At 31.5% G+C, this 26,974-nt stretch overlaps 2 protein-coding genes and 1 pseudogene across 2 annotated transcripts; 2 read left to right on the forward strand and 1 right to left on the reverse strand.

Annotated features, from left to right (window-relative positions):
• Positions 1-13,040: 13,040 nt before the first annotated feature.
• LOC131650269 (uncharacterized) lies at positions 13,041-13,514 on the forward strand. The gene has a single exon (XM_058919987.1). The coding sequence runs from the start codon at positions 13,041-13,043 to the stop codon at positions 13,512-13,514; it is 474 nt and encodes a 157-aa protein (XP_058775970.1).
• Positions 13,515-19,077: 5,563 nt separating this feature from the next.
• On the reverse strand, positions 19,078-21,493 carry LOC131652383 (adenine phosphoribosyltransferase 3-like). Its single transcript, XM_058922229.1, has 6 exons — positions 21,326-21,493; positions 21,114-21,224; positions 20,091-20,183; positions 19,715-19,864; positions 19,582-19,640; positions 19,078-19,286 (listed from the first exon to the last, which is right to left on the reverse strand). The coding sequence occupies exons 1-6, from the start codon at positions 21,405-21,407 to the stop codon at positions 19,233-19,235; spliced, it is 549 nt and encodes a 182-aa protein (XP_058778212.1). The 5' UTR covers positions 21,408-21,493; the 3' UTR covers positions 19,078-19,232.
• Positions 21,494-24,350: 2,857 nt separating this feature from the next.
• LOC131650270 (protein FAR1-RELATED SEQUENCE 5-like) lies at positions 24,351-26,580 on the forward strand (annotated as a pseudogene).
• Positions 26,581-26,974: the final 394 nt, after the last annotated feature.

Here is a 26,974-nt window from a genome sequence, read left to right on the forward strand (position 1 = left end):
CTTGAATTTTGCAATGAGGCGTTCGACAATTTTTGTGTTGTCTCTGGTATTGCAAGACATAGATCTACTGCAGGTACTCCACAGTAAAATGGTTTGGATGAAAGGTTTAATCGAACTATTTTGGAGAGAGTCAGATGCATGTTGACTAGTGCTCGATTAAAGAAGGTGTTTTGGGCTGAGGCCGTTTCGAAAGCAACATATCTGATAAACAGATGTCCTTCGACATCGTTAGATATAAAGACACCTGAAGAAGTTTGGTCGGGATATCCACCAGATCTCGACAAACTGGAAGTATTTGGCTGCGTAGTTTATGCTCACATTAGGCAAGACAAGGTCGAACCTAGAGCTCAGAAATGCATGTTCATGGGATATCCTGAAGGAGTCAAAGCTTATAGGCTATAGTGCCTAGAGCTAGGTCACAGGAGGTGTATCACAAGTCGAGATGTAGTTTTCAATGAAGCTGAGATGGCTTTCAAGAAAACTGATGATGATGATGGTCGAAGTGCAGAAGAGTTGGAACAGGTAGAGATTCCTGTTGAGGTGGAGCAAGTTGATGTTGAATTGCATATTCCAGTTGAAGTTGAAGAAGAAGCAGAAGATGCTGAGGAATTTGAGGAGACTGTCAATGACTACCTATTGTCGAGAGATAGGTCGAGAAGAGTCATCAAGCCACCTCAGAGACTTGGGTATGCAGATCTTATAGCTTATACAATAATCTCGCCAGTGAGGTTCTTGATGATGAACATAGAGATTATAAGGAAGTTATGAGGAGTCGAAATAAGACTGAATGGCTGAAGGCCATGGATGACGAGATGAAATCTCTTCATGATAACCACACTTGGGAACTGATCAAGAAACCTGTTGGATCCAGGTTAGTCAGTTGTAAATGGATTTTCAAAGTTAAGGAAGGAATCGAAGGAGTGGCGTCAAAAAGATACAAGGAAAGGTTGGTTGCAAGAGGTTTCACTCATAAAGAAGGTGTCGACTTTAATGATGTGTTTTCTCCTGTTATGAAGCATAGGTCCATTCGAATGTTGCTTGCCATGGTGGCACAGTTCGACCATGAACTGGAACAGATGGATGTGAAGACTGCATTCTTGTATGGTGATCTAGATGAAATAATCATGATGAGGCAACCTGAAGGGTATGTCGAAAAGGGGAAGGAAGATTATGTGTGCAAGCTAAAGAGATCTTTATATGGGCTGAAACAGTCTCCTCGACAGTGGAATAGGAGATTCGACAAGTTCATGGCACGCATAAGTTTCATTAGAAGTTAGTTCGACCACTATGTTTACTTCAGATTTCGACCTGGTAATTCATTTGTTATTTTGTTGCTTTATGTGGATGATATTCTCATAGCAAGCGACAATGTCGAAGATGTAATGAGGGTGAAGGATGAACTCAATAAGGAGTTTAATATGAAGGATTTGGGAGCTGCTTCTAGGATTCTTGGAATTGACATTCAAAGAGATAGAAATAAGTCGAAGTTATGCTTATCTCAAGAGGCGTATCTACGAAAGATTCTCGAAAGGTTTGGTATGTCGAATTCGAAGCCACTTGTGACTCCGACAAACCCTCAATTCAAACTGATTATTGATCAGTGTACAAATGTCGAAAGAGCCCATATGAATAGCATCCCATATGCTAATATAGTTGGTTCATTGATGTATGTTATGGTATGTACTAGACGCGACATAGCATATGCAGTAAGTCTTGTAAGCAGGTACATGGCGAATCCTAGAAAGGCTCACTGGCTAGCATTGAAGTGGATTTTAAGGTACAAAAATGGGTCTCTGAACAGGGTCCTAATTTATGGTGGAGCCTTGGGTGAAGATAGTAAAGCAGCAATCGAAGGATATGTCGACTCTGATTATGCAGGTTGTATGAATTCCAAAAAAATTATTTCTGGATATGTTTTCACTATGTTTGACACAAAAATTAGTTAGAAAGCAACACTCCAGAAGGTTGTTGCTCTATCAACCACTGAAGCAGAGTATATTGCCCTAACTGAAGCTGTGAAAGAAGCATTGTGGCTTGAAGGTTTTTCTAAGGAGCTGAAACTTCAAGGTGAAGGTATCACTATTAAATGTGATAGTCAAAGTACAGTACACCTGTCGAAGAACTCAGCACATCATGAGCGAACTAACCACATCGATGTGAGGTTGCATTTCGTCAGAGGTGTAATCGAGTGTGGAGAAGTCCAAGTGCTGAAGATTTTGACAGATCACAATGCTGCTGATATGATCACCAAGTCTTTGCCAAGTTTCAAGTTTTTCCACTGTATGCAGTTGATAAAGCTGCATGAAGAAAGCTAGTTTGTTCCCTTTATGTTGTAGAATTAGGTCCAAGGTGGAGATTTGTGAGATATTGGATCGAACTCTAGTATGGTCGAAGGGTAGCTTCTTGGTTCGACAGGATTAAGCATGAAGTCGAAGGTTGTTCACATGCTGGTGTCGAAGATGCTAGGGTTGTTAGCATGTTAAATTAGGTTTAGTATTTAACACTAATTTGTTAAGTTAGCTTGTTTATTGAGTTGGCTTGTGTAATGGGCCTTGTGGAAAAATCCCATTAGTTAGTATGTTAGGTTTTATTATAAATAGCATACTAGTATCTCATTATTGCATACAACAAATCCTAATTTAGGGTGAGAGAGGTTATTTGTTATTCTTGTAAACTTGTAATCTTGTTTTCTAAGAGAAAGTAAAAGAATAGCAGTTATAACCAATTCTTGTGTTCTTCTTCCTTGTCCTTTACTCTTTCTTATTTTATACTTTGTTATTGGCATTGAATTCACAATATATATATATATATATATATATATATATATATATATATATATATATATATATATATATATATATATATATATACACACACACACCTTGCTTCTTAATCAATACAAAAACACTTTTACTCAATTATTCCCTCTAGAGAACAAAATATTTTCAAGAATTAGGACAGATGATGTAAGCAGACGGAGGTGGAAATCAATGTTCGAGATGTGAGTGAACATATAAATGAAGGTTTTCAACCGTTGGTTGAAAATCCAACAAAAACTCAAAGTGACATTTAAAAAATAAAAGAAGAAATATCAAAAAGCTTTATTTAATGTTCAATACAAAGGTATTTGATAAAATCTCATAAGCAACATCTTCAAATGAGACTTGAAATATGCTATGGCAGTGAGTAAAATTCAAAGAATCATAATATAAAGAAAATGATACATTAGATAAAAATATTTATCTTCTTCATAATGATTTGATGCCAATGATGATATCAATTTTGATGTTTTTCAAATCATCTTTAATCAAAAGATAGTCTAATCCTACCATATAATATGGTCTTGTATCTTGAAAAACCAATCTTAATATGAAAAAATTAGCTTATGATTTTCAAGTACCTACGAAAACAATTAATAGTACTTTCTAGGTACCTAATATTTTTTGGATCCTCTTGGGTTAGTTCTTTTCTTTAACCATACATATTCAACGTAAGGAACACCATAGTTTCTTATGTAGTAAGCATAAGGAGTATGGACTTTTTTATTATAATAAAAGCATGTAGGTCTAAAAATATGATTCCTTTTATAGACATAGGAATAATTTATATCATAAGACCTTTTATGACAAATTACACCATGCACTTTCTTTGGTCTTACATTGTTGAATTGTGTGTTAGCTTTAACAAAAATAGTTTTACTTGTGCTTGATTTTTCAAAATTAAAAAAGCCAAGTCCACATTTGTTATTTGAATATTTTTGTCTACTTAGCACATCTTCTAAACCAATTTGACCATTTTCATATTTCTTCATAACTTGGTTTAGTTCAACAATGTTGGACTCATATTCTTGACATTTATTAGATGTATAATTTTTTTACCTTTTCTAATTTCACATTATTAGTGTCATTATCCTTATTTTCTAGAGATAAAATGATTTTCCTTTAATTCATGGAACACATTTGTTATTCATTATATCAAGGTATATCATTAATTTCAAAATCACTAACCTCATTTTCTTAATCATCACAATGATGTGAAGTCATTAATGTCAAATTTCCTTGCTTTTCATCTGAATATGAACTTATCATATTGTCTTCCCATGCCACATATGCTTTCTTTGGCCTTTTGTCCATCTTTCTATTGAATTTTTTTATTTATAAGTGTAGGGCATTCACTTTTGACATGTCTTCTTCTTCCATATTCAAAACAAGTAACCTTCCTTTTTGAAGTTGCTTCTTTTTTACTAGTTTCCTTTGTCCTTTTCTTTCTCAAGAATTTTTCAAATTTCTTGATTAATGCATCATATTCATCACTAGTGTATTGAGACTCAAATCATCATTTGTGAATATTTTTCTAAGAGCCATCAAATGATTTGTCAAATGTGAAAATCTCTATTGCAAGTCAAAAATTGTTTCTTCAGGTTGGATTATAAACATCTTGTATTCTTATGATAGAGTGTTTTGTTTGGATCTCTTTACTTCTATTGTACCTTCATTAGTCACTTCCAAAGTATTCCAATTCTATTTTTTTGTTTTACAATGTGATATACAAAAGAATCCATCCATACAAAAGCCTTTCTGATTGAAAAACGTTATTTTCCTTTTTATTAAATCGAACTTTCTTCTTGTCATTCCAAAAGCCGTTCACTTTTTCTTGTTCTACATTATTCATGACCGTCTTAGGAATGCAGGGATCATTTTCAAAAACATTCCATATTCATTCTCTTTGTGCTTCTAGATATATTTGCATGCGAATTTTCGAGATGTCATAATATTCACTGGCGAAACATGGAAGTTCGTTGTTATTATCGTCATCTCTAAAAACAAGATTAGCATGAATCAAATTTCTTAATTGAGGAGCCAAGCAAGTTATCTTAATCTGCTCTAATGCCAAATGTAAGTATATAGTTGATAAGTGCCAAAATGTCGATGTTTTGAGTATGTAAATAGTGGCACTTATCGATACTTTTGTTAATACTGTTTGAGTAATTCCCCGTTTTGTGTATAAATACGTATACTTTGTGAATAGTTGTATTTTCATATACTTTTATACCATTTGATAGTTTTTCCTTTGTTTTTATAGGTATTCATGCTTATTGGAGCCTTGAGGAATAAAGTGTCAAAGGCACGGCTTCGATTTCGCAATTTCGGTGAAAGCCCGCTTAGCCACCATCAAGCGGACTTCCAAAGACTCAAAATAAGGATGACCAAAATCATCATTTTGGTTTCCACTCATTCATTATTGGATATAGCATTGAATAAGCTTTCCAACGCTTCGAACCGGGCGCAATTCGGAGTTACGGTTCTCGAGTTATGGCGAAAACAAAATTTGATTTTTAGCAGACTCCGCTAAGCGGACTCTGTTCCGCTCAGCGGACCTGCGGATTTTCAGACTTGTTAAAAAGGGGGAAAATCACATTTTTAGGTTATGGGTTGGGTATTTTTGAGTCCCAACACCATCAACTTCAATCTTAGAGTAGAATTGGCTTAGAAAACAACTTCGGAGGTTGCATAAGGATGATCGGGGGTGGATTGAGCGTCGAACGGAGCTGACAAACCGGGAGATCTTCGGTTCATTTCTCTTCTTCTTTGTGTATTTCTCTTTGGTTGTGTTTGTTTGTATATTTACTTGAATCTTATGTATATTTACCGATTATAATGTTATGTTTAACTTGCTTTACAAATCTGTGTTGATATTATCCTGGATTTTTGCTCTATGTTGGGGATTTGGGGTGCTTTAGAGATAAACTTCTTGAATCCTTATCTAGGATGATTATCTGTTGGATCTGAACTCTAGAGATAGATTTAGAGCTAGCATTCACCGTTTGTATCTGTACGTAATGCTTTCGTGTTTGAGCGGCGCGCGAGAGATCGCCGACGCGAGAATATGGATGTTCTCGTGACTTCGCGTTAGAGATAACCTTAGTTGTGAGATGATATCGTTTGTGCTCCAGAGATGGACGTTTATGTGAGAGATACGTGATGACATAGATGAGTATCGTGGGTTGAGTATAACGGGTTGGTAAGTGTATGTTTGTGAAGAGTGAATATATTTACATTCCTGATAAGTTATTTCTCTTCTAAGAATGTGTTTATTCTTTTACTGTCTATATCTTTGTTTACTTTTTGCTCATTCAATCCCAAGCTCGAAACCATAGAAACTATTGAATGGCATCTCTCCATCTCTGAGGACGATAATTCCCGGATCAATATTTCCAAATCGTTTTTGTTGCTTGCCCTATACTGCATTCAACAAAATGGCGCCGTTGCCGGGGAATTGGCTTATGATTGTATCGCATAGAAACTATTGAATGGCATCTCTCCATCTCTGGTTATGATTGTATCGCAATAGTTTTCGTGGTTTTGAGCTTTGTATATATCGTATATATTGTATAGTTTCACTTGTATATATATTTTCTTGTACATGTTTACTTGTTTATGTTCACCATATAAGTTTACTTGTATATGTTACATATAACTATACTTTTATTGGTGAGTGTTGGTGAAACATGTTGATCTCGGATGAGCTCTTTAATAACAAATCTTCACTTTTCAACTTGTGAATCCAACATTCATTAACTTTTATCTTTTTGTATGATAATAGTTGTTTGTGTTCCATACTTGTGTATATGTGTTGGTTTGTGTACATAATTGTATACTTGCGTTCTCTTTTATGTTCGTATAGTTTTTGTATATATTTGTACCTATAACGTTTGTTGAGTGCTTTGGTTAGGACACTTTCTTTAGGCTTGTGCGGTGAGACGTCACCACGGCATGACAGAAGGAAGCTACTTTCCAAACACCAAAACAATAAAGGCGTCGAGCTAACGACGTAAAACAAGCGCTTGTTGGGAGGCACCCCAACGGTTGTAAATTTTTGTCTATATTTCAGTATTTGAGGTATTTAAGTGAAGTGGAGAGCGCTGGAACACCTAATTCTGTTCTGGTTTTTCTGGTTTTTTCCTGTGTCCGCTAAGCGAGCATAGCCGAATTTTGCTTTCTTGCTCTGTACCAGTAGGGTTTCCATTCCACCTGGTTCAATCATTTTTCCCACTTTCACCAAGGCTAATTAGTAGTATATAATAGTTTTGTTTTTCTAATTCTTTTGTTGGTTGTTTGGATTCAAATTTTGTCCGGTAATTCGAAGATTTTTGAGGTGATTTTCCAAAGCTTGAGTGTTTCAACTTGTGGATGTATGGTAGGATATTGTTTTTGAAGTGTGTAATTCAAGGTACTCATTTATCGCTTTCTATAGCATAACATGTTTAAGAAACTTTTCATTTGTACAATTACCATACCATTCATTCTTTTGCATTACTTGTTTGTTGATTGAATCACTTTAGTTCCCAAACCATAAATGTGAGGAAGCTTTCCATTGTTTACATATGCTGGAGGCCACAATCTTTGTTTTAACTGGATTTTATTATGCTTAATCTTTTGTTTATGTTGATTTTATGAAAGCATGAAAAGGATCAAGGCATTTTGTTTCATTTTGAGCACAACTACCAAAACCAAATAGTCAATTCACCTTGTGAGTGTGTGATCATTTGTTAACCCTTTTGAGCCTTTTTGTCAATGTCCATGTTGTTTTTGCTAAATGCTTATCTTTGAGTGTTTAGTTCTCATTTTTGCATGGATGATTGATTCTTTGTTTTCTTGAACCCTCAACCATGATTTTTGGTATGAATTTTTACCTTGCCTATAAAGTAGGGAGTATTCATATGATGGTGTGGTTGAATTCAAGTTGGGGAGATAAATTGTTGCTACTTATGTGGTTGTTGCTATGAGGTTGAAAAGAAAGAAAAAAACATGAAAAGAAAAAGATAGAAAAAAGTGAAAAAGTTTTGAAAAAGAAAAAGAAAAGAGAAATGAATAATTGTGCTAATAAGTATTGTGATTGGTTTGACAAACTTGTGGTTATGGAAGAAGTTTAATCGAGATTTTGTTGCTTGGAACTTTGTGGATTGATCACTCCCTTAGGTTTAGGCAAGTTTTTGTTTTGATTAGCCTTAGGACATATCCCTTGTTTGTTAACCAAGCCACATTACAACCTTGAAAAGTCCTTGTGATTCTTGCTTTTGTATCTTCAATGTGATTTTTGGATGAATGCATAATTTAATCTTTTGTTTGCAAGATTGTTGGATGAGTGTTAAAAGTCCTTCACCTTTGTGTGTTATTCATCCATTGATGAATTTTTGCTAGGTGTGATTCATGAAGTGAGCATGTATTGTGTTAGAATGTTTTGTATGCTTTTTGTACTTAAGATGCGTTTCATTTACATGTTGTCGTTGTAGGATAGTGGTAAGTATTTACTTTGTTTATACGTTTTTCTATTGAGCCATACATTTGTTTTTGGTTTTCAAAACTTGTTGATTCACAATTCTTCGGTTTATTACTTTTGATTCTTTGATTTATTTGACATTGTTTGAGGACAAACAAAGTTTCAAGTTGGGGAGAGTTTGATAAGTGCCAAAATGTCGATGTTTTGAGTATGTAAATAGTGGCACTTATCGATACTTTTGTTAATACCGTTTGAGTAATTCCCCGTTTTGTGTATAAATACGTATACTTTGTGAATAGTTGTATTTTCATATACTTTTATACCATTTGATAGTTTTTCCTTTGTTTTTATAGGTATTCATGCTTATTGGAGCCTTGAGGAATAAAGTGTCAAAGGCACGGCTTCGATTTCACAATTTCGGTGAAAGCCCGCTTAGCCACCATCAAGCGGACTTCCAAAGACTCAAAATAAGGATGACCAAAATCATCATTTTGGTTTCCACTCATTCATTATTGGATATAGCATTGAATAAGCTTTCCAACGCTTCGAACCGGGCGCAATTCGGAGTTACGGTTCTCGAGTTATGGCGAAAACAAAATCTGATTTTTAGCAGACTCCGCTAAGCGGACTCTGTTCCGCTCAGCGGACCTGTGGATTTTCAGACTTGTTAAAAAGGGGGAAATCACATTTTTAGGTTATGGGTTGGGTATTTTTGAGTCCCAACACCATCAACTTCAATCTTAGAGTAGAATTGGCTTAGAAAACAACTTCGGAGGTTGCATAAGGATGATCGGGGGTGGATTGAGCGTCGAACGGAGCTGACAAACCGGGAGATCTTCGGTTCATTTCTCTTCTTCTTTGTGTATTTCTCTTTGGTTGGGTTTGTTTGTATATTTACTTGAATCTTATGTATATTTACCGATTATAATGTTATGTTTAACTTGCTTTACAAATCTGTGTTGATATTATCCTGGATTTTTGCTCTATGTTGGGGATTTGGGGTGCTTTAGAGATAAACTTCTTGAATCCTTATCTAGGATGATTATCTGTTGGATCTGAACTCTAGAGATAGATTTAGAGCTAGCATTCACCGTTTGTATCTGTACGTAATGCTTTCGTGTTTGAGCGGCGCGCGAGAGATCGCCGACGCGAGAATATGGATGTTCTCGTGACTTCGCGTTAGAGATAACCTTAGTTGTGAGATGATCTCGTTTGTGCTCCAGAGATGGACGCTTATGTGAGAGATACGTGATGACATAGATGAGTATCGTGGGTTGAGTATAACGGGTTGGTAAGTGTATGTTTGTGAAGAGTGAATATATTTACATTCCTGATAAGTTATTTCTCTTCTAAGAATGTGTTTATTCTTTTCTCGTCTATATCTTTGTTTACTTTTTGCTCATTCAATCTCGAGCTCGAAACCATAGAAACTATTGAATGACATCTCTTCATCTCTGAGGATGATAATTCCCGGATCAATATTTCCAAATCGTTTTTGTTGCTTGCCTTATACTGCATTCAACAATAGTGCAACCTAAGAATGGATAAATTAAGTTTTAAGACTTTTTCGGTTATTTTAAAGATGTTATGGATCTTTTATTTTTCTAGAAAGTTATGATGAATAGATGAACAATAAAGCAGGAAAAGTAAAGTCCACTAAAGAAAGTTGACACAAGATATATCCTAGTTCCCCTTTCCGAACAAGAGTACTCTAGTCCCCTCATACCCCGTGAAAAATTTCACTATGTTAGATCTTTGTACAAGCCTTATACCAAGATCTCTCTACAATCTTCTAACATAAACATCAAACCTATTGTAGATTTTGAATCAAACCAATTCAAAGAACCTTATTTCAACAAACAAAAAGAACACCCCTTCCTATTTGTAAAACTTGTGGAAAGTAAAACCACTTACCTTACAAACAATGTCACCACACACTTGGTGAACAAATATAAATTATGAATACAAATTTGAATAATATTTTCAACTTGGCTTGAATTCTAAGATATAACAATTTTGATCTTCTCTTCCATTTGAATATAATTCAAGAATATATATGTGTGTGTATAAGTTAAGTGCTCAATATGTTTAAGAAACTTTTATCTGATGTGTGAAATTTATGCACACAAAATTTATGTCAAAACAAGTCATGAACACATAGAAATGGTAAATGAATTATTTGAAAAATAAAATGGGGAGAGGTAATTTGAACTATAAAAAATTCTCCAGTTTATAAGTCAAAAGATACCTCTAGAAGTTAGTAACAATGTTTGAGAAAATAATCATGAGAATCTACAATGTTTTGAAAAGGTATCATGATCATTGTGATGAAGAGGTATGACATTAATTCAGAATTTTTCATATGTTATAGAGGTAAATCGATTTACTCAAGAAAGTAAATCAATTGACCTATCCTCAAAGTTCAAAAACTTGAAGAAAATTAACTAAGTAAATCAATTTACTCTAGGAGGTAAATAGATTTACCTCTTTTGTTTTTCAAATTTTCGTTTTGCAAAACCAATATAAATCGCTTTACTCAAGGAGTAATTACCCATTAAAATAAGTGGATATGGGTGCGGGCACGGGTATCCCACCCCGTCTCTCATACCTGCACTACATATTTATATAATGTCAATTATATTATTATATAAAAATGCACGTTTATCAATTTTAAAAAAATATATCGCTATTGAACTATTGCACATTTTATTAAAAATATTTATTTATTTCTTAACTCAACAATAACATTCATAATTATTTTAATATTGTTAAAAAAACTTAAAATTATATGATATTTTGTAAATTAAGCGATTAAATTTTACTACAAATGCGGGTAAACGAGTACGAGTATGGATATTGATGTGCCCAACGGATACATGTACAGGTTTGAATATTGGTGCTCACACGAGTATGGGCTCAAGTAAGGAGATTTTTTTAAAATGTGGGTATGGGAACGGGTACTGCCCACTGTCATCCTTAAAGAATGTAACACTTAGAAACAATGCATGTAAAAATATTAGGAATGATTTAGATGAAAATGTTTGAGCACCTAACAAATATACACAAATGAAATGCCACTGGCACCTTAATCTTCATGATTCCACCATTCGATTTCAAAAACTTATGTAATTTTGATACTTGATCTCAATTTTCTGCGCGCAATTACAAAGACTAATTCCTCGAGTCTTGTAGGACCATAATAGACGGCAGACTCTTTTGATCAATTTTACTATGTTGAAAAAATCTTAAAGAAATATAATTATTTTGACTGGAAACTCTTTAAGAACGCTAATAAAAATGTAAGACAATCTTAATATACAATCCTTTATCGTAAGATTGATGTGCAGGTTAACTAGGTGACTTGGTATAAAACATTTATATGCTATTTAGAGTTGTAAGATTCGTAAAAAGGACCGTGACCTTTTAATTATATTATAAAAAAATTTATTGTCTTTGAAGGATACAATGTTGCTTACTGAAACAAAGGAGAGTTATAAGATTCTTAAAAAGGACCGTGACCTTTTAATTATATTAACAAAAAACATGTTGTTTTTGAAGGATACAATGTTGCTTATTGAAACATTGTGTCAAATGATCTAAAACAACTAGTGGGTATATAACTAGTAAAGTTGTAGGAGCACTCTTTTGAAAAATTAAAAAATCAACAAAGCTTTCTCAATCCATTACAAAGTCAAAATTGATAGCAACAAAATTGATAGAAACTAATCACTAATGAAAAAAACAACTTGGTTGAGATGTTTGCTAGTTAACCGAGACCCTTTTATGAGAAAACTCAGACATGTGTGTTGATCCAATAATAATACCACAACTTTTGGAAAAAAATGAGAGTCTCTACTACAGCAATAAGAGATGACATATACGTTATAAGCACAATATTTTTTGAAAGTTTATCTTAAAAAGAGGTTTTAGAGTGGATTGTTTTCACATTGTTTAAAAAACTAATGTAATCTATACACCGCATGAAATGGAGTACTTAGCTATAATAATTGACGATTTCTTTATCCATCCTCTCACTAGTGAGAATTCCTGCTTAAAACTCCATAATACTCCTGACTTCGAAAATGCATCTCCGAAGTCATTTTGTTTCCACTATTTTCTCATAATTCGGATATGCATTTTTGAAAACCCAAAAAATGAGTATTTTTGGAGATGCATCTCCGAAAGCGCTTATATTTCAATTTAAACGTTGGATTTAAACTGTCAGGTATTTTTTTCGGAGATGCATCTCTGAAAACACCCTTCATATACTTTTTCCCTCTTTCACTATTTCATTCATTTTCCTTCAAACAACAACTCAAACCCTCTCCAAAACCTCTATCATTTTCAATCAATTTTTTCGTCTCCAAATCAAGTTTCAAGTGGTTGATCATACTAAAGAGGCATAGAAAGCTACAATTTGAGGTAAATAATCTTCATTTCATCTCTTATTCCATTACATTGTTGCTGATTTGTTGATGAAGAAGACTGCGTCAGTTCGGAAATGCACTTCCGAAATAGACCACCTAACAAATTTTGGAAGTGCACTTCCGAAATATGCTCTGATGCAGAGTTTGAAAAAACTTTTTTAACAACATTGATGTATTTTGCATATGTTTGGTATGGTGCATCCGGACAACATTGTCGGGGATGAGTTAGTAGTCCCGAAATAGGTCAACGTAGATGCTAAGCCCAACGAGCCGGTTAACGATGTTAAAACCATCACCATTGCGGTGGATGTTCGACCATAATTTACAAATGATATGATTTTCGTTTGTCGTGAACATGTGCTAGATTGGATCCGAAATGAAGCTAGTAAACTTGGATTTGGCATTGTGATATTAAGGCCCGACAATGGAAGTAGTAGAAGGAAAGCCTTTGTTTTGTTGAATTGCGAGAGGGGTGGGAAGTATGTAGGAAGAAATCGGGTGTTAAAACACGATGACACGGGATCGAGAAAGTGTGCGTGTCTTTTTAAGTTGCGTGTAACTTGTAGGATTGATGGATTGTGGCGTATTAGCGTCATATGTGGAATTCCTAATCATGCATTGGAAACTAATCTACACGGGAAACCAAGTGCGTGTCGGTTGTCTCGGGAAGTGAAGGATGTTATTTCTGAATTATCGACAATCAAAGTTGCGCCGAGAAACATACTTGTGGATTTGAAGAGAAAAAAATCGGATCGCATTTCAAATATCAAGCAAGTATACAATGAACAGTACAATCTTACCATATAAAATTTTTTTGGATCATAAATATCATTTTTCATATATAAAAATATTTAGATCATTAATAGATTTTTTCCATATGAAAATATTATTTATATTTAGGTATCGTTTACATACAAATATTTAGATCAATAATAATTTTTTTCCCGTATAACTTTTTTGAATAAAAATTTTTGGATCATAAATACCATTTTTCGTATATAAATATATTTAGAACTATAATAGATTTCTTCCAGTATACAAATATTAGTTTTGTTTAGATATCATTTACAAAAGTATCTGAATCAATAAAATTTGATACTAATAGAATTTGACTGTAAATAATAGTAATATGTTACAATTGAATAAGTAATACACTTTTTTCCCGTGGATATATATATATATATATATTTCTCCTAATTATATTGATAACTTATATTTGTGAAATGACATCAATAACAAATAATTTTTCTAATATTTAATTGTACAAACATTATTTTAATTGTATAAACTTTATTAATGAAATATATTAATATAATAATTTTTTTTTTGACAGAATATAATAATATTTTAAATCATATAAATTAAAATTAATGATAAGTGACATACATTTTTGTATTTTATCCTATAAAACGCATTTTCAAGTATGTTTTTAAGTTCATTTTAATTGAAATAATTTTTTTAAAATTAAAATTATTATTATTTTTCTAAAACATATTTTATTTTAAAATAAAAATTATTTCAAATTATATTTCTTCGTTAATAATATCCAATTACTAAAGTTAATTTTTAAAAAATAAATACTATTTTAAATATAAATTAGCAATTATTTAAAATGATCATAATAATATTTTTATTAAAAAATAATTTATTGGAATATTTTAATTAATAATTTATTAAAAATAATAATAAAGTAATAAAAAGTGAAAAATGAAAAAGTAAAAAGTGAAATGTGAAAAGGTGAAAAGTGAAGAAGTGAAAAGTGAGTTGGAAAAAATTAGCAAAAGACATTTTTTACCCTCAAATTATTAATTTATACAAAGATAACACAAGGGTATTTTTGTGATTTCCAAAACAACAATTTTTATTATATTATAGATGATTTTTATGTGTTACATAATTTTTTTTAAAAAAATTTTACAAAGAAAGTTTTCATAAGCTTCAAATAAAAATTTAGTTTAAATAGTTATTTTAAGTATTTCGTCTTTTTAATTAAAAAAAATTAAATATCAAAATTTTAAAAAACCATTTTATTTTGAAGTTATTTTAAATAGATTTTCATAAAAAATCAATTTTGAAATACCACTTTTTAAAAAAAAATGTGATATTGATTATGTTTTGGTCTTTAATAATGTTACTTTATGTTATAGAATGTCAAAAGTAATGTTTCAATTTAAAAAAAAACGAATATAAAAAATTTATAATATTTTAAAAAAACGGACTAATTTTAAACAGACTAATTTTAAAAAACAATTGTTTTTGAGATATAGACTAATAATCGAGTCATGATGCATGAATGAAGAAGTTAGAAAAAAAAAAGAGGTAACCGGTGATGATGGATGAGGGAGTTGTGGTTCGCCAATGGCTTCGAGAATGATTGGACCAAGCTCCTTGGATCTTCAGGAAGGCAATGGGACGATTGAAATTCGTTAAAACCTGCAGGAGAGAGTTGGGTATCGTGCCCTAGTTCTTTGAACCTTTTGCAACTTAGAAACTCTTGTCACCTACTCCTAATTTTCGTCCTCTCCTAGGGCTGAATGTGATGAGCATATATAATAGAGTGTATTAGGTCTAATCTTGGACTTGGGCTTCATGTATTTTGAGAGAAAGAAAATTTGATTCACATATGTGTTAAATCTTTCTATTCTTGGCCAAAATTCGATCCAGTCTCTCCAATTCAATTATGCACGAAATTTGATTGACCATGTGATATAATTGATGATTGAAATTGGTTTAAAGATATCCTAATCAAAATCTTTGATTTTTATTTGATTTATATGAATTATATCACTTTTAAATGAATAAAAAATCCATATAAAATCAAATAAATCTCATAAATTCGTGGCAATTGGATTGGATATCTTTGATGACTTGGGGAGAAAGATTGAATCATAAAATATGGGGCCCATTTGCAAGAAAACTCATTTTGAACCATATTTGTTTCACATTTTCCACCCAAATTTGTCCAACTTTGACAAGGCATATCTCCCTCAATTTTTAAGATATGAAAGAGTTCTAGGACTTTTTGGAAAAGCTCAAGATGTCCTCTACAAGCCACTTTGGAATCTTTTTTGCATTTGGAGATTTTATCTTGATGATATGGGTTTTGACAAAAAACCGCTTTTGGTTGACTTTCAAAAAGGACCTCTAATATTTTGGCTCATATTTTCCAAATGAAGCATTTTTGGCCTTAGCATTAGAGAGACAAAGTTGTAGAGAATTCAATTTCCTTCAAAATAGTTTTTGGTTGGGAAATTTCTGATATTCCATGTGAAATTTATGGCTGGTCAAAGTTCAATTGACTTTTAGGTCAAAACCCTAATTTAGAAACTTTGAGTTTTGTTGATTTCTGGAATTTCCTTGATGAATCATGATCAAACCTTGATCAAATGATGAATGTTACTTCAAAATAAGGATGTTGACCAAAAATCAGGAATTTTGACTGTATTTTGATCACAGTTGACTTTTAGGTCAAACTAGTCGACTGTTGACTATTTGAGCTTTTGTCTGGGCAATCTTGTGAATCAGAGCTTGAAACTTGATGTGAGGATTCTTTAAGGCATATGAGAGGCCATGGGACCCATTTGAAGTATCAGAAGTTGATTTTACTTGGAGAGAATCAAAACCCTAGTTGTGGGTTGACTGCCTAAGAGAGAGATAGTCAGGCTTATTTCTTCGCGCTTGAGCCAAAATATTTGGAAATATAATTGGTAAATTTTGGGGTATGACAAAGTCAAAATTGATAGCAACAAATTGATAGAAACTTGTAATCACTAATGAAAAAATGAGTTGGATGAGATGTTTGCTAGTAAACCTAGATCCTTTTATGAGAAAAATCAATGACATGTGTGCTGATCCAATAATTATACCACAACTATTAAAAAAATGAGAGTCTTTACTACAGCAATAAGAGATGACAAATACGTTATAAGCACAATATTATTTAATAGTTTATCTTAATAGTTTATCTTAATAGTTTATCTTAAATAGACGTCTTAAAGTGGATTGTTTTCACATTGTTTAAAAAACACAGCATAAAATAGAGTACTTAGCTATAAGAATTTCTCAATAGACCTTTGTGGATGTGAAAGTGAGCACATTCTAAAAATAATTGATCAAATTTTTCAATCATTGACTATATTTAAATAGACATGAAAAATCAATATAACACGAAATTTTAAGAATACATCTTATATTAATCTTATAAATTTGATGTTAAAGATAATAAGTTTATGACGCGATCACTAATTAAATTTGAATATCACACATTATTCTCTTTTAAAAAATGTAATTAATTTTTTTTTATATCTTTATACCTTCTACTAAATTTCTAGCAAAATTTATAAATTATCTCATGTTTTGAAGATACATCTTTATACGTACTAAATTTCATTTTTTTTGTAAAATTTAGTTTATAAATGTATCATCGAATTTTTTAAAATGAATTCAAAGATGTATTTTTAAAATTAAGCACATTCTAAACAAATTTAAACCAATTTTTAGATCATTAACTATATTTAAATAGACATGTAGAACCAATATAATACATATAACTCACCTTATATAAATCGTATAAATTTGATGCTAAAGATAAGTTCATCTCCCAATAACTAATTAAATTTGAATAGGTGATATAACACAGTATCTTTAAGATTACACCTTAAATTGGATATTGAGAACATTTAGTTCTCCATTATTAATGAATCTTGCTTACACAAAAAAAAAGATTACACCTTACATTAATGGTATAAATTTGATGCTAAAGATAAGTTCATCACCCTATAACTAATTAAATTTGAATATCACCTCTTGTTCTGCTTCTAAAAACATGACAATTTCCCTTTACGTTTTTACATTTTCTTTCAAGTTCCTAGCAAAATTTTTAAAATATCTCATGTTTTTAAAGATACATCTCTAAACATAGTAACTCTTATTTTTTTTGTAAAATTTTAATTCATAGATGTATCTCTGATTTTTTTAAATAAATTCGGAGATACATCTCCAAAAATGTACACATTATAAAAAATTTAAACAAATTTTTAAATCATTAACTATATTTAATCAAACCGGCAAAATCAATATAACACAGTATTTTTAAGAATACACCTTACATTAATTGTATAAATTTGATGCTAAATATTATTTCATGACTCAATCACTAATTACATTTGAATATCACCCTTTGTTATTAGGGGTGGAAATAGGTTGGGCCGAGCTAGGCTTTGCCAAGCCTAAGCCTGACCTGTCAAAAAAACGGAAGCCTAAGTTTGGCCTGTAGCCTGACGTAGGTTTATTTTTTAGGTTTGAGTCTGGCCTTTTCGGAAAAAAACCCTAAGCCTTTTCTATTTAAAAATAATGTGTAGTCTGGCCTCTGTAAGTCCCTGTTATCGGTTTGGCCTATTTCCACCCCTATTTGTTATGCTTCTAAAAATTTAATAATTTCTCTTTACACTTTTATACCTTTATAAAAATTTAGTTCGTAAATATATCTCTAAATTTTTTTAAAGTGACACATTTATTTCAATTACCATCAATTTCTCAATAAAACTATTGTTTAATCATGTATTCTTCCATTTATTTATTTATTTATTTTACTAATATATAATTCATATATTATTGTCGTTAACTGTAATAGAATATGGCCATAAATATTGACCCTTCTAAAAAAAATGTTTTCTTATATAGACTAATAATTTAACTCTTATTTAACCTCATTTTAAGCTTGTAAAATTAATTACATTTTAGGTTTTTTATATTAAATAATTCATTTTTAGTAAAAAAAAATATATAAAACATGATTCAAAATAATATAATTTAATGCAAAAAATTTGAATTTGGTGAAGTATAAAGTAGCCCGAGCTGCCTCTGCCAAATCTGTTGAAGTCTGGGTAGAGGCTTGTAATTTGGTGTTACATAAAATAAATTTACTTTTACTTTAAAAAACAATATCTCTTCAAAAGACTTCGAAAATATATCTCTAAAAACAATATCTCTTCAAAAGACTTCGGAAATATATCTCTAAATTTTATTTTAAAAAAAAATAGAATTTGGTGCGACTGGATCTCAGAAAATAGAATACCATTTTAGAAATTTCACATAGGAAAATAGAAGAAATAGCAAAGATGCTATGAGAAATTGCTTTAAATTAGACCACAAGGTCTCACTCGCAGATTGGGCCAGATAGAGGTATTGGGCCCAAACCCAACCTGTATCCAGCCATAAATATGTGTATCTAACAAACCTACATGACATTAATATACTAAAGATCCTACTAGTAAATGCATTCTACTGCACTAACTTCCCATACAAAAAAACATTATAAGGCACCTCTGTCCTGGACCCAGTTTTCGTTGCTGTGATGTCATAGAAAGAGTGAAAGGCAAATTGATTAATTAATTAATTTGATTTGATTGTTCATACTACAAGCTAGCTAGGATGGGACTAAACTGTGTCCACAAAATGACATATCCAAAATCCACAAATTTGATTTGTATGGGTCCATGCACTTCAGCCTCATCTCATATATCATCAAAAGTATTCCACCAACACGTACAATTGCTTCCCATTTAATCGCTCACGACCCTGTCAGTCACATTAATATCAACCATTAGTCCATTACTCCTCACATAGTACCAACCACGTCTTTGTTCAGAGATGTCAGTGTCACATATACATATAAGTATCAAACATCAAACACATTTTTAATCAAAAATAGATATCAGACATCAGACACATAGATATCTGACACATCTTTAATCAAAGATAGATATATCAGACATCAGACACATATACGTGTCCATTAGACACATATGAATTAGTTATCAGACACATCTTTATTCAAAGATATTGATCCTATGAAGTGGAGAAATAGATATACCTTTAGTTCTGGCAATTCAATAACACATGCACACTCCACTACCTCAGCTCCAACACGTTCTATAAAAATACAAAAAACGTTAACATGAATGAAGGAAAATTCAGAGTGTAATTTATGGTAGAATTTTTCTTACCAAGTAAATCCATAGCTGCACAGAGTGTTCCACCGGTTGCAATCAAATCATCAACAACAATAGCACGTTCATCAGCTTCAACAGCTCCAACATGCATTTCAAGACAATCGCTACCATATTCCAGAATATATTCTTGGGATATAACTTTGCCTGACACACAAGATTTTGTTACCATTATGGTCATGCCAGAAAGTTGATTTTGGTTATATCTTTTCTCTGACAAAAGATTTTTTTTGCCATAAGATTTTGCCTCTGACACAAAATTTATGTAACAATGTTCTCACTTCAAGGCTCATAATTTATGACATTTTTTATTTCACTAGGCGATAAATAAATAAACAAAAGCCAGAGAAATTGAATGACAAATGTTGTTTACCGGGCAACTTATTTGGTTTTCTCAGTGGTACAAACTTTGCTCCTATTGCCAGGGCAATGGGAGGACCAAAAATGAAACCTCGAGCTTCAATTCCTAAAGAATATGCAAAAGAAGATTAATTTACCATAACACGAGATTTAACAATTTTGCATATGCATTTATAGGAATGACTATTGTCTTCACTTATAAGTACATGTTCTGGTCAGTTAAACTCTTAACGTGTGTGAAATGTCAGACACCAATGCGTGTCAAATAGTTCGGCACGCGCTTAATTATAAAAGTGTTTGTGTTTCACAAGATAAATATATAAACTCAAATAGACCCATAAAAAAAAAAACCTAAACAATACTTGGAAAATGATTGTACAGAGATAAACTCTTGATACAACATTGGAATCTATAATTGAAGAGAAGCTTCCTAGTATGTATGTAAGTGTCACAAAAGAAACATTAACATAATAATGACAATCCCACAAGCCAAATAAGTACAACACACAAAAGGACAAAGTCACACACTACCAACTGTGTTGTTATTGTTGTTGTTAATTTTCATTTAGAAACAGTAACCAAACAGCAAAATGGTGAAACCCACAAATTATACTATAATAATGGAGTTTGGAACATGCGTTTAAGTGGGTCCATGTCAAGAAACGAGAACCACTGAACAAAAACTAGAGAAAAACAATCAATGGCACCACCCACTAACCACTAACCATAAAATACAAAGACCTCATAGTCAAACAAAAAAATCATTCACAAAACACAGTAACATCCATTGCATGGTGTCTCTTAAAAGCACTTAAAAACACTAGCACAAACAAATAAACTTATGCAATAATATTATACTCTATATATATAGTCCTACTCCTACCCAACTTTTTTTTTCTAGCTATGGACCCCCACCACCACCACCACCTTCAAGCTTAACCATAGTGATGACGATAATGACACCATCATCATCAACATTAAAAAATAAAGAATAAGAAACAACTTTGTTCATCTTTTTTATGGTTTTAAAATTTACCTGCAACAACAGAAATGTTTTTGCCTTTGTAACGTTCAACGAACAAATCAATTGTGTCTTTGAAAGCTTTGGGATCCAGTAACAACGTGGTAATGTCTTGGAACATGATACCTGTCATTGCAGAAGAAAAAAACAATGAATAAAAAAGTTTCATGGTTAAAAGAATAATGAAAATAGAAAGGGTGAGAGAGAAGGGAAGAGAAGAAATTAACCGGATTTAGGAAAGTTGGGGACGACACGGATTTTGGTTTTGATACCGTGAAGACGAGGATCCTGGTTTGTGTAAACTGACATTGTGAATGAGTTGAGTGCAGAGAAGATGAAAGGAGAAAGGAAATGAGAGAAAATGGACGAAGAGAAAAGGGGAGAGTGGGATGTATTTATAGAGATTATCTCACCTAGAATGTTTGGTTACTCTTGGGTTACTTACTAGTTACTCTTGTAAGGTAGTTGGAATTAATTCAATTTTTAAAAAATGGACTTAATAAAATTCATATTATAAAATTCAAATGTAATAAAATATAAGTAAGAAAAATAAAATTATTTTACCTAAAAAGTTTATTATTTTTATAAAAACGACATATTTTTAAAATAAAAACAAAATTATTTTACATCAATAATATATATTTCAAATTTTCATATATTATTTTAGAAAGTATTGTATCCTAAATTAAAAAAAATGTCAAAACAAAAAAATTAGTAATATAAATAATTAAAAAATAATACATTTTATCCGTATTTGGATTCATACATTATTTTAAATATATTTATTTTCATTTTCTTTGATTCTAAAAAAAAACTTGTGAATTCGCACTAATTCTAATATGGTTATCCTTGCGTTCACACGGTACTGATGTATGTTATCCTTGCATTCGCACGAGTACTGGTGTGTTACCCGTGTGAACGCACGGGTCAGTGGCGGAGCCTCAAGGCAGGGGTGCAAGATTTTTTTTACGAAATTTATATATATATATATATATATATATATATATATAATTTTTATTAATTAAAATAATATATATATATATATATATATATATATATTTAATATGCAAAATTACATAATATATAATGTATCAACTTAATGGTTAATGTTTAATTTTTTTAATTTAAAATATCACTATTTTTTTGGCTTTAACATTTATATGGAAATGTTAATTTATTATAATACGTAAGAAAAGTGAAAACTTAGATGTGAGAGAAAGAGAGTATAATAGTCTAATAGACTATTTGAAAGAAAAAAAAACTTAATTGCAATTTTGGTTTTCTATTTTGTATTTTCTTGATTTTGATCTCTTTATTTTAAAAATTATTATTTTAGTCTTTTTTTTAAGTGTGTCGTGTAATTTTCGTCCTCCTATTTGATTTTTTTCTACAATTTTAGTCCCTAATTTTGTCCTCTTTTCAACAGAAAACTTAAAAAGAGACTAAAATAATAATTTTTAAAATGGAGAAATTAAAATGAAAAAAAACGACAAAATAAAGAGACCAAAGTTAAAGAGACAAAATAAAATATAAGACTTACACTGAGAGCACATTGGATCACCTCCTTCCATACATCCCTTTCTTTCAATCAAACAAGTGTAATAATAATAAACATTAATAAAATATAATATATAAAAAAGAAGAGAGGGAAAATGTTAGTGAGAGATAGAGACAAATTTGTGAATGAGATAATTGGAGAGAAATAATAGAAGGAGATGATCCAATCCCTAATTTGAACAAAAATTTCAAATTTAAGGGGGTGTAGTTGCACCCCCAAGACTAAAGGTGGATCCGTCAATGAGTGGTGTGATATGTATGTTTTTGTTTTTTAATTGTAATAAAAATGTAAATAAGAAAAACAACATTGTTTTATCAATTTAAAAAAAAAAAAAATTGTTTTACATCAATATAATATATTTCAAAATTTGATATATTATCTTAATAAATATTATATTTTAAATTTAAAACAATTGATAATATAAATAGTTAAAAAAAACAAAACATTTTTCTCTTGTTTGGTTTCGTACAATATTTAATTGTACAAAAAATGTAATAATCCGTAAATTTGTAGAAATTATGATCTGGCCATCTGCACGTGTGTACAGGTACTTACCCAACATGCGGGTACTTACCCATTGCACGCATATGTTTTTAAATCGTACAAAAAAATTAATAACTCATAAGTTCGCACGAATTTTTATATGAATACATGTGCATTTGTACTGATACCGTTGTGTCCAATCTATTATTATTTGTGTTTAAGTTCATGTAATTGATTTAATTTATAAGGTATTTATTATTATAAAACTTACACAATTACTAAACAAACATAGTTTTTCTCTTTTGAAGTATATATATATATATATATATATATATATATATATATATATATATATATATATGGAATGTATTTAGTGAGAATGATACTTCTTATATGAGAGTGAGAGGGTCTAATTGTATCCTTTAGATTAAAATGAATGGCTAGGATTATAACATGGATTAAATGAAACACGTGACTTTTAATTTCATTAATTCCTAGTTGGAAAATTAACAGAGCTACAGTATCATCGTTAAACCTAACCCCAATTTTCAATTTTCTTCTATGAATCTTCTTGCTCCCTAAATCGAAAACATAAATCAAACCCAGTCCAAATTTTCAATCTTTTTCCATGAATCTTATTCTCCCTTGAATCGAAAACTGAAATTGAACCCAGCCCCAATTTTTCAAACGTATTTCCATTAATTTTCTTCTCGAACTTTAAAACTCACTCATCTTGAACGCACTGATAGTTCATTTTCGCCGTCGGTAATTTCTCAAACCGCTTCTGAAGCTATAGTGTGGTTGTTGTAACGAGGAGAAAGACGAATTCGACAACGCATCACTGTTATTTCCTCAACATCAAGAAGAATTTAACCGATCAACTACAATTTCATGCCACCTTTGCTTCGACATTGAAAGAGTCGTAATTTTCTTTATTCGTTTCCCATACGAAAAGGAGTTATTTCTTTCCTGCCGAAGTGTGTTTCGATTTCTCTGTTATTTCCAATATATACAAGGAACCTGCTTTCTATAGCAGCTGGTATGCTTTTTTGTTACTTATTTCACTCATATTACAAATCTTGAGTTTTAATTTCCTCCAATTATATTAAGATGCAATATTGACATGCCTTTTTATGTTTTAATTAATTTTTTTGTGGTTTTAAACCTTACTTATGGACTCTTTACAATTTTTGTCAGAAATCATTGTATATATGGAAGTTGGTGATACTGAAATAGGTTTATCCTCCCCATCACAAGACATCAATAATCTAGAAAATTCAATAAGAGAATGGAATCCTACGTGTCATGATGAGTTCAAGCCCGCAATTGGAAAAGTATTTGATACATTAGAAGAAGGAGGGAACTTTTATAAAAGGTATGCACATTGTGTTGGTTTTAGTGTGCGTAATTCATCTAAAACGAAAGATAAAGATGGTGTGAAATGGAAGTATTTTCTTTGCTCAAAAGAGGGTTTCAAAGTAGAAAAAATGGTTTTCTCGCCTGAATTGATTGTCAGTGAAAATAGTTTGCCTAAAACTAGAAAAAGAAAAATGACAAGGGAGGGGTGTAATGCAAGGATTGCTTTCAAGATAACAATAGATGGTAGATATGAAGTTGCAAAATTTTCGAAGGTCATACACATGCTTTAGTCACACCTAGGAAGAAACAATTTTTGAGATCAACTAGGAGTGTAAGCAATGTTCATAAGAACTTATTGTTTTCATGTAATAGAGCAAATGTGGGGACTTCAAAAGTATATCAATTACTAAAAGAACAAGTCGGGAGTTATGACAATATAGGATGCACTAAAAGAGATATCCAAAATTATTCTAGGAATTTGAAAGAGTTGATCAAAGACTCTGATGCTCATATTTTTATTGATAATTTTAGAAGAAAAAAAGAGACTAGCCATTCATTTTACTATGATTTTGAGGTTGATAAAGAATGAAGGTTGAAATATGTATTTTGGGCTGATGGTATTTCTCGAAAAAATTACTCTTTATTTGGAGATGTTATTTCATTTGACACGACTTACAATACAAATAAGTATCATATGATTTTTGCCCCATTTACGGGTGTAAATCATCATCGACAAAGTATAACCTTTGGGGCTGCTCTTTTAGCTGATGAAAAAGTTGATTCATTTGTTTGGTTGTTTGAATCATTTTTAAAAGCAATAGGAGGTCACAAACCTATAGTTGTTATAACTGATCAAGATCCTGCTATGAAGATTGCTATAGAAAAAGTTTTTACTGGTTCTTCACATAGATTTTGCATGTGGCATATATTGAAAAAACTTTCAGAAAAGGTGGGTGCTTCCTTAAATGGTAATGTTGATTTTAATAGTCGTTTCATGTCGTGTGTTTGGAATTCAGATTCTTCAAAAGAATTTAAATCAAGATGGAAGACTATTATTAATGAATTTGGATTAGAGGAAAATGGTTGGCTATGTCAAATGTACGATATTCGCAATAAGTGGATACCGGCCTATTTTAATGATATTTTTTTGGGTGGAATTTTGAGAACGACGTCAAGATCTGAAAGTGAAAATTCTTTTTTTGGTAACTATTTAAATAAAAACCTTAGTTTGGTTGAATTTTGGATTCGTTATGATTCTGCAATAGATTCACAAAGATATAAAGAGCTTCTGGCGGATAATGATACACTTCATTCTATTCCGGAGTTGAAGTTGCATATGGATTTAGAAAAGCATGGTAGAGAAGTTTATACTCATGAAAATTTTTACATATTTCAAAAGGAAATGTGGAGTGCGTGTGTGGATTGTGGGATTGAAGGAACAAAAGAGAAAAGTGACAGATTTGTATTCTACATACTTGACAATAATATGATCAATAACAACAAAGTGAGTAAACATAGAAAAGTGATTTGTCATTTTTCTGATGACATTGCACGTTGTTCATGTAAAATGTTTGAATCTGAAGGTATGCCATGCCGACATATCCTTTTTGTATTAAAGGGGAAAGGATTAAATGAGATTCCTAGTGGTTACATTATTAATAGATGGACGAAATTGGCAACTAGTAAACCAATCTTCGATTGTGATGGAAATGTATTAGAGGGATGTTCTAGAACTGGAAGTGAGAGTAAGTTGGTTTCAGATGCATGGGCACAGTTATTTAAACCAAGCTAAATTTCATAATAAATGAAGGTTCTATGATGGAATTGAAATTGGCTAATATGAACAATGAGCTTATTTCAATAACTATAGATGAAGTAGAGGCTTTTATTGGTTCCAATGTCCCTAAGGAAATTCAAGTTCTTCCCCCTGAACCTTCAAATACTAAAGGGTGTGGAAAACGAATTAAAGGCGGAAAAGAGATGGCAATGGAACAACAACAAAAGAAAACAAGACTTTGTAGAGTTTGTAAGCAATATGCATACCATGACAGTAGAAATTGTCCCACAAAAATCTCTTCCTAATTTTATTGGTAAAATGCATTATAATTTCTTTCTTTTTTGGGAGATTTACAATCATATCATTTGACTTTGTGATGTTCTTATTCATATAAGATTTAAATGACTGTAGAATTTGTTGAAGACACATATGGAGCTTTTACAATTTATTTATGCTAAAGGGTTGATTCATATCCCTTTTCGGAAAGGTAATTATGTTCAACTTATGTAACTTTGACTATAACAAACAAAACTAGGCCACAATTTCTTTCTTTTTTTTTAATGTCATTTATGGTGCAGGTTTGGAAGGGAATAACAGACTAGCTTGGAATCTCAGTTCCTGCTGCATCTGATTTGATTAATGGTTGCCTGCAGTAATTCAAATGCAGTCTGTTTAGATTGGTAAATTAGAATTCCCCCT

The sequence above is a fragment of the Vicia villosa genome, linkage group LG2 (assembly GCF_029867415.1).
Source record: "Vicia villosa cultivar HV-30 ecotype Madison, WI linkage group LG2, Vvil1.0, whole genome shotgun sequence".
Lineage (NCBI taxonomy): Eukaryota > Viridiplantae > Streptophyta > Magnoliopsida > Fabales > Fabaceae > Vicia > Vicia villosa.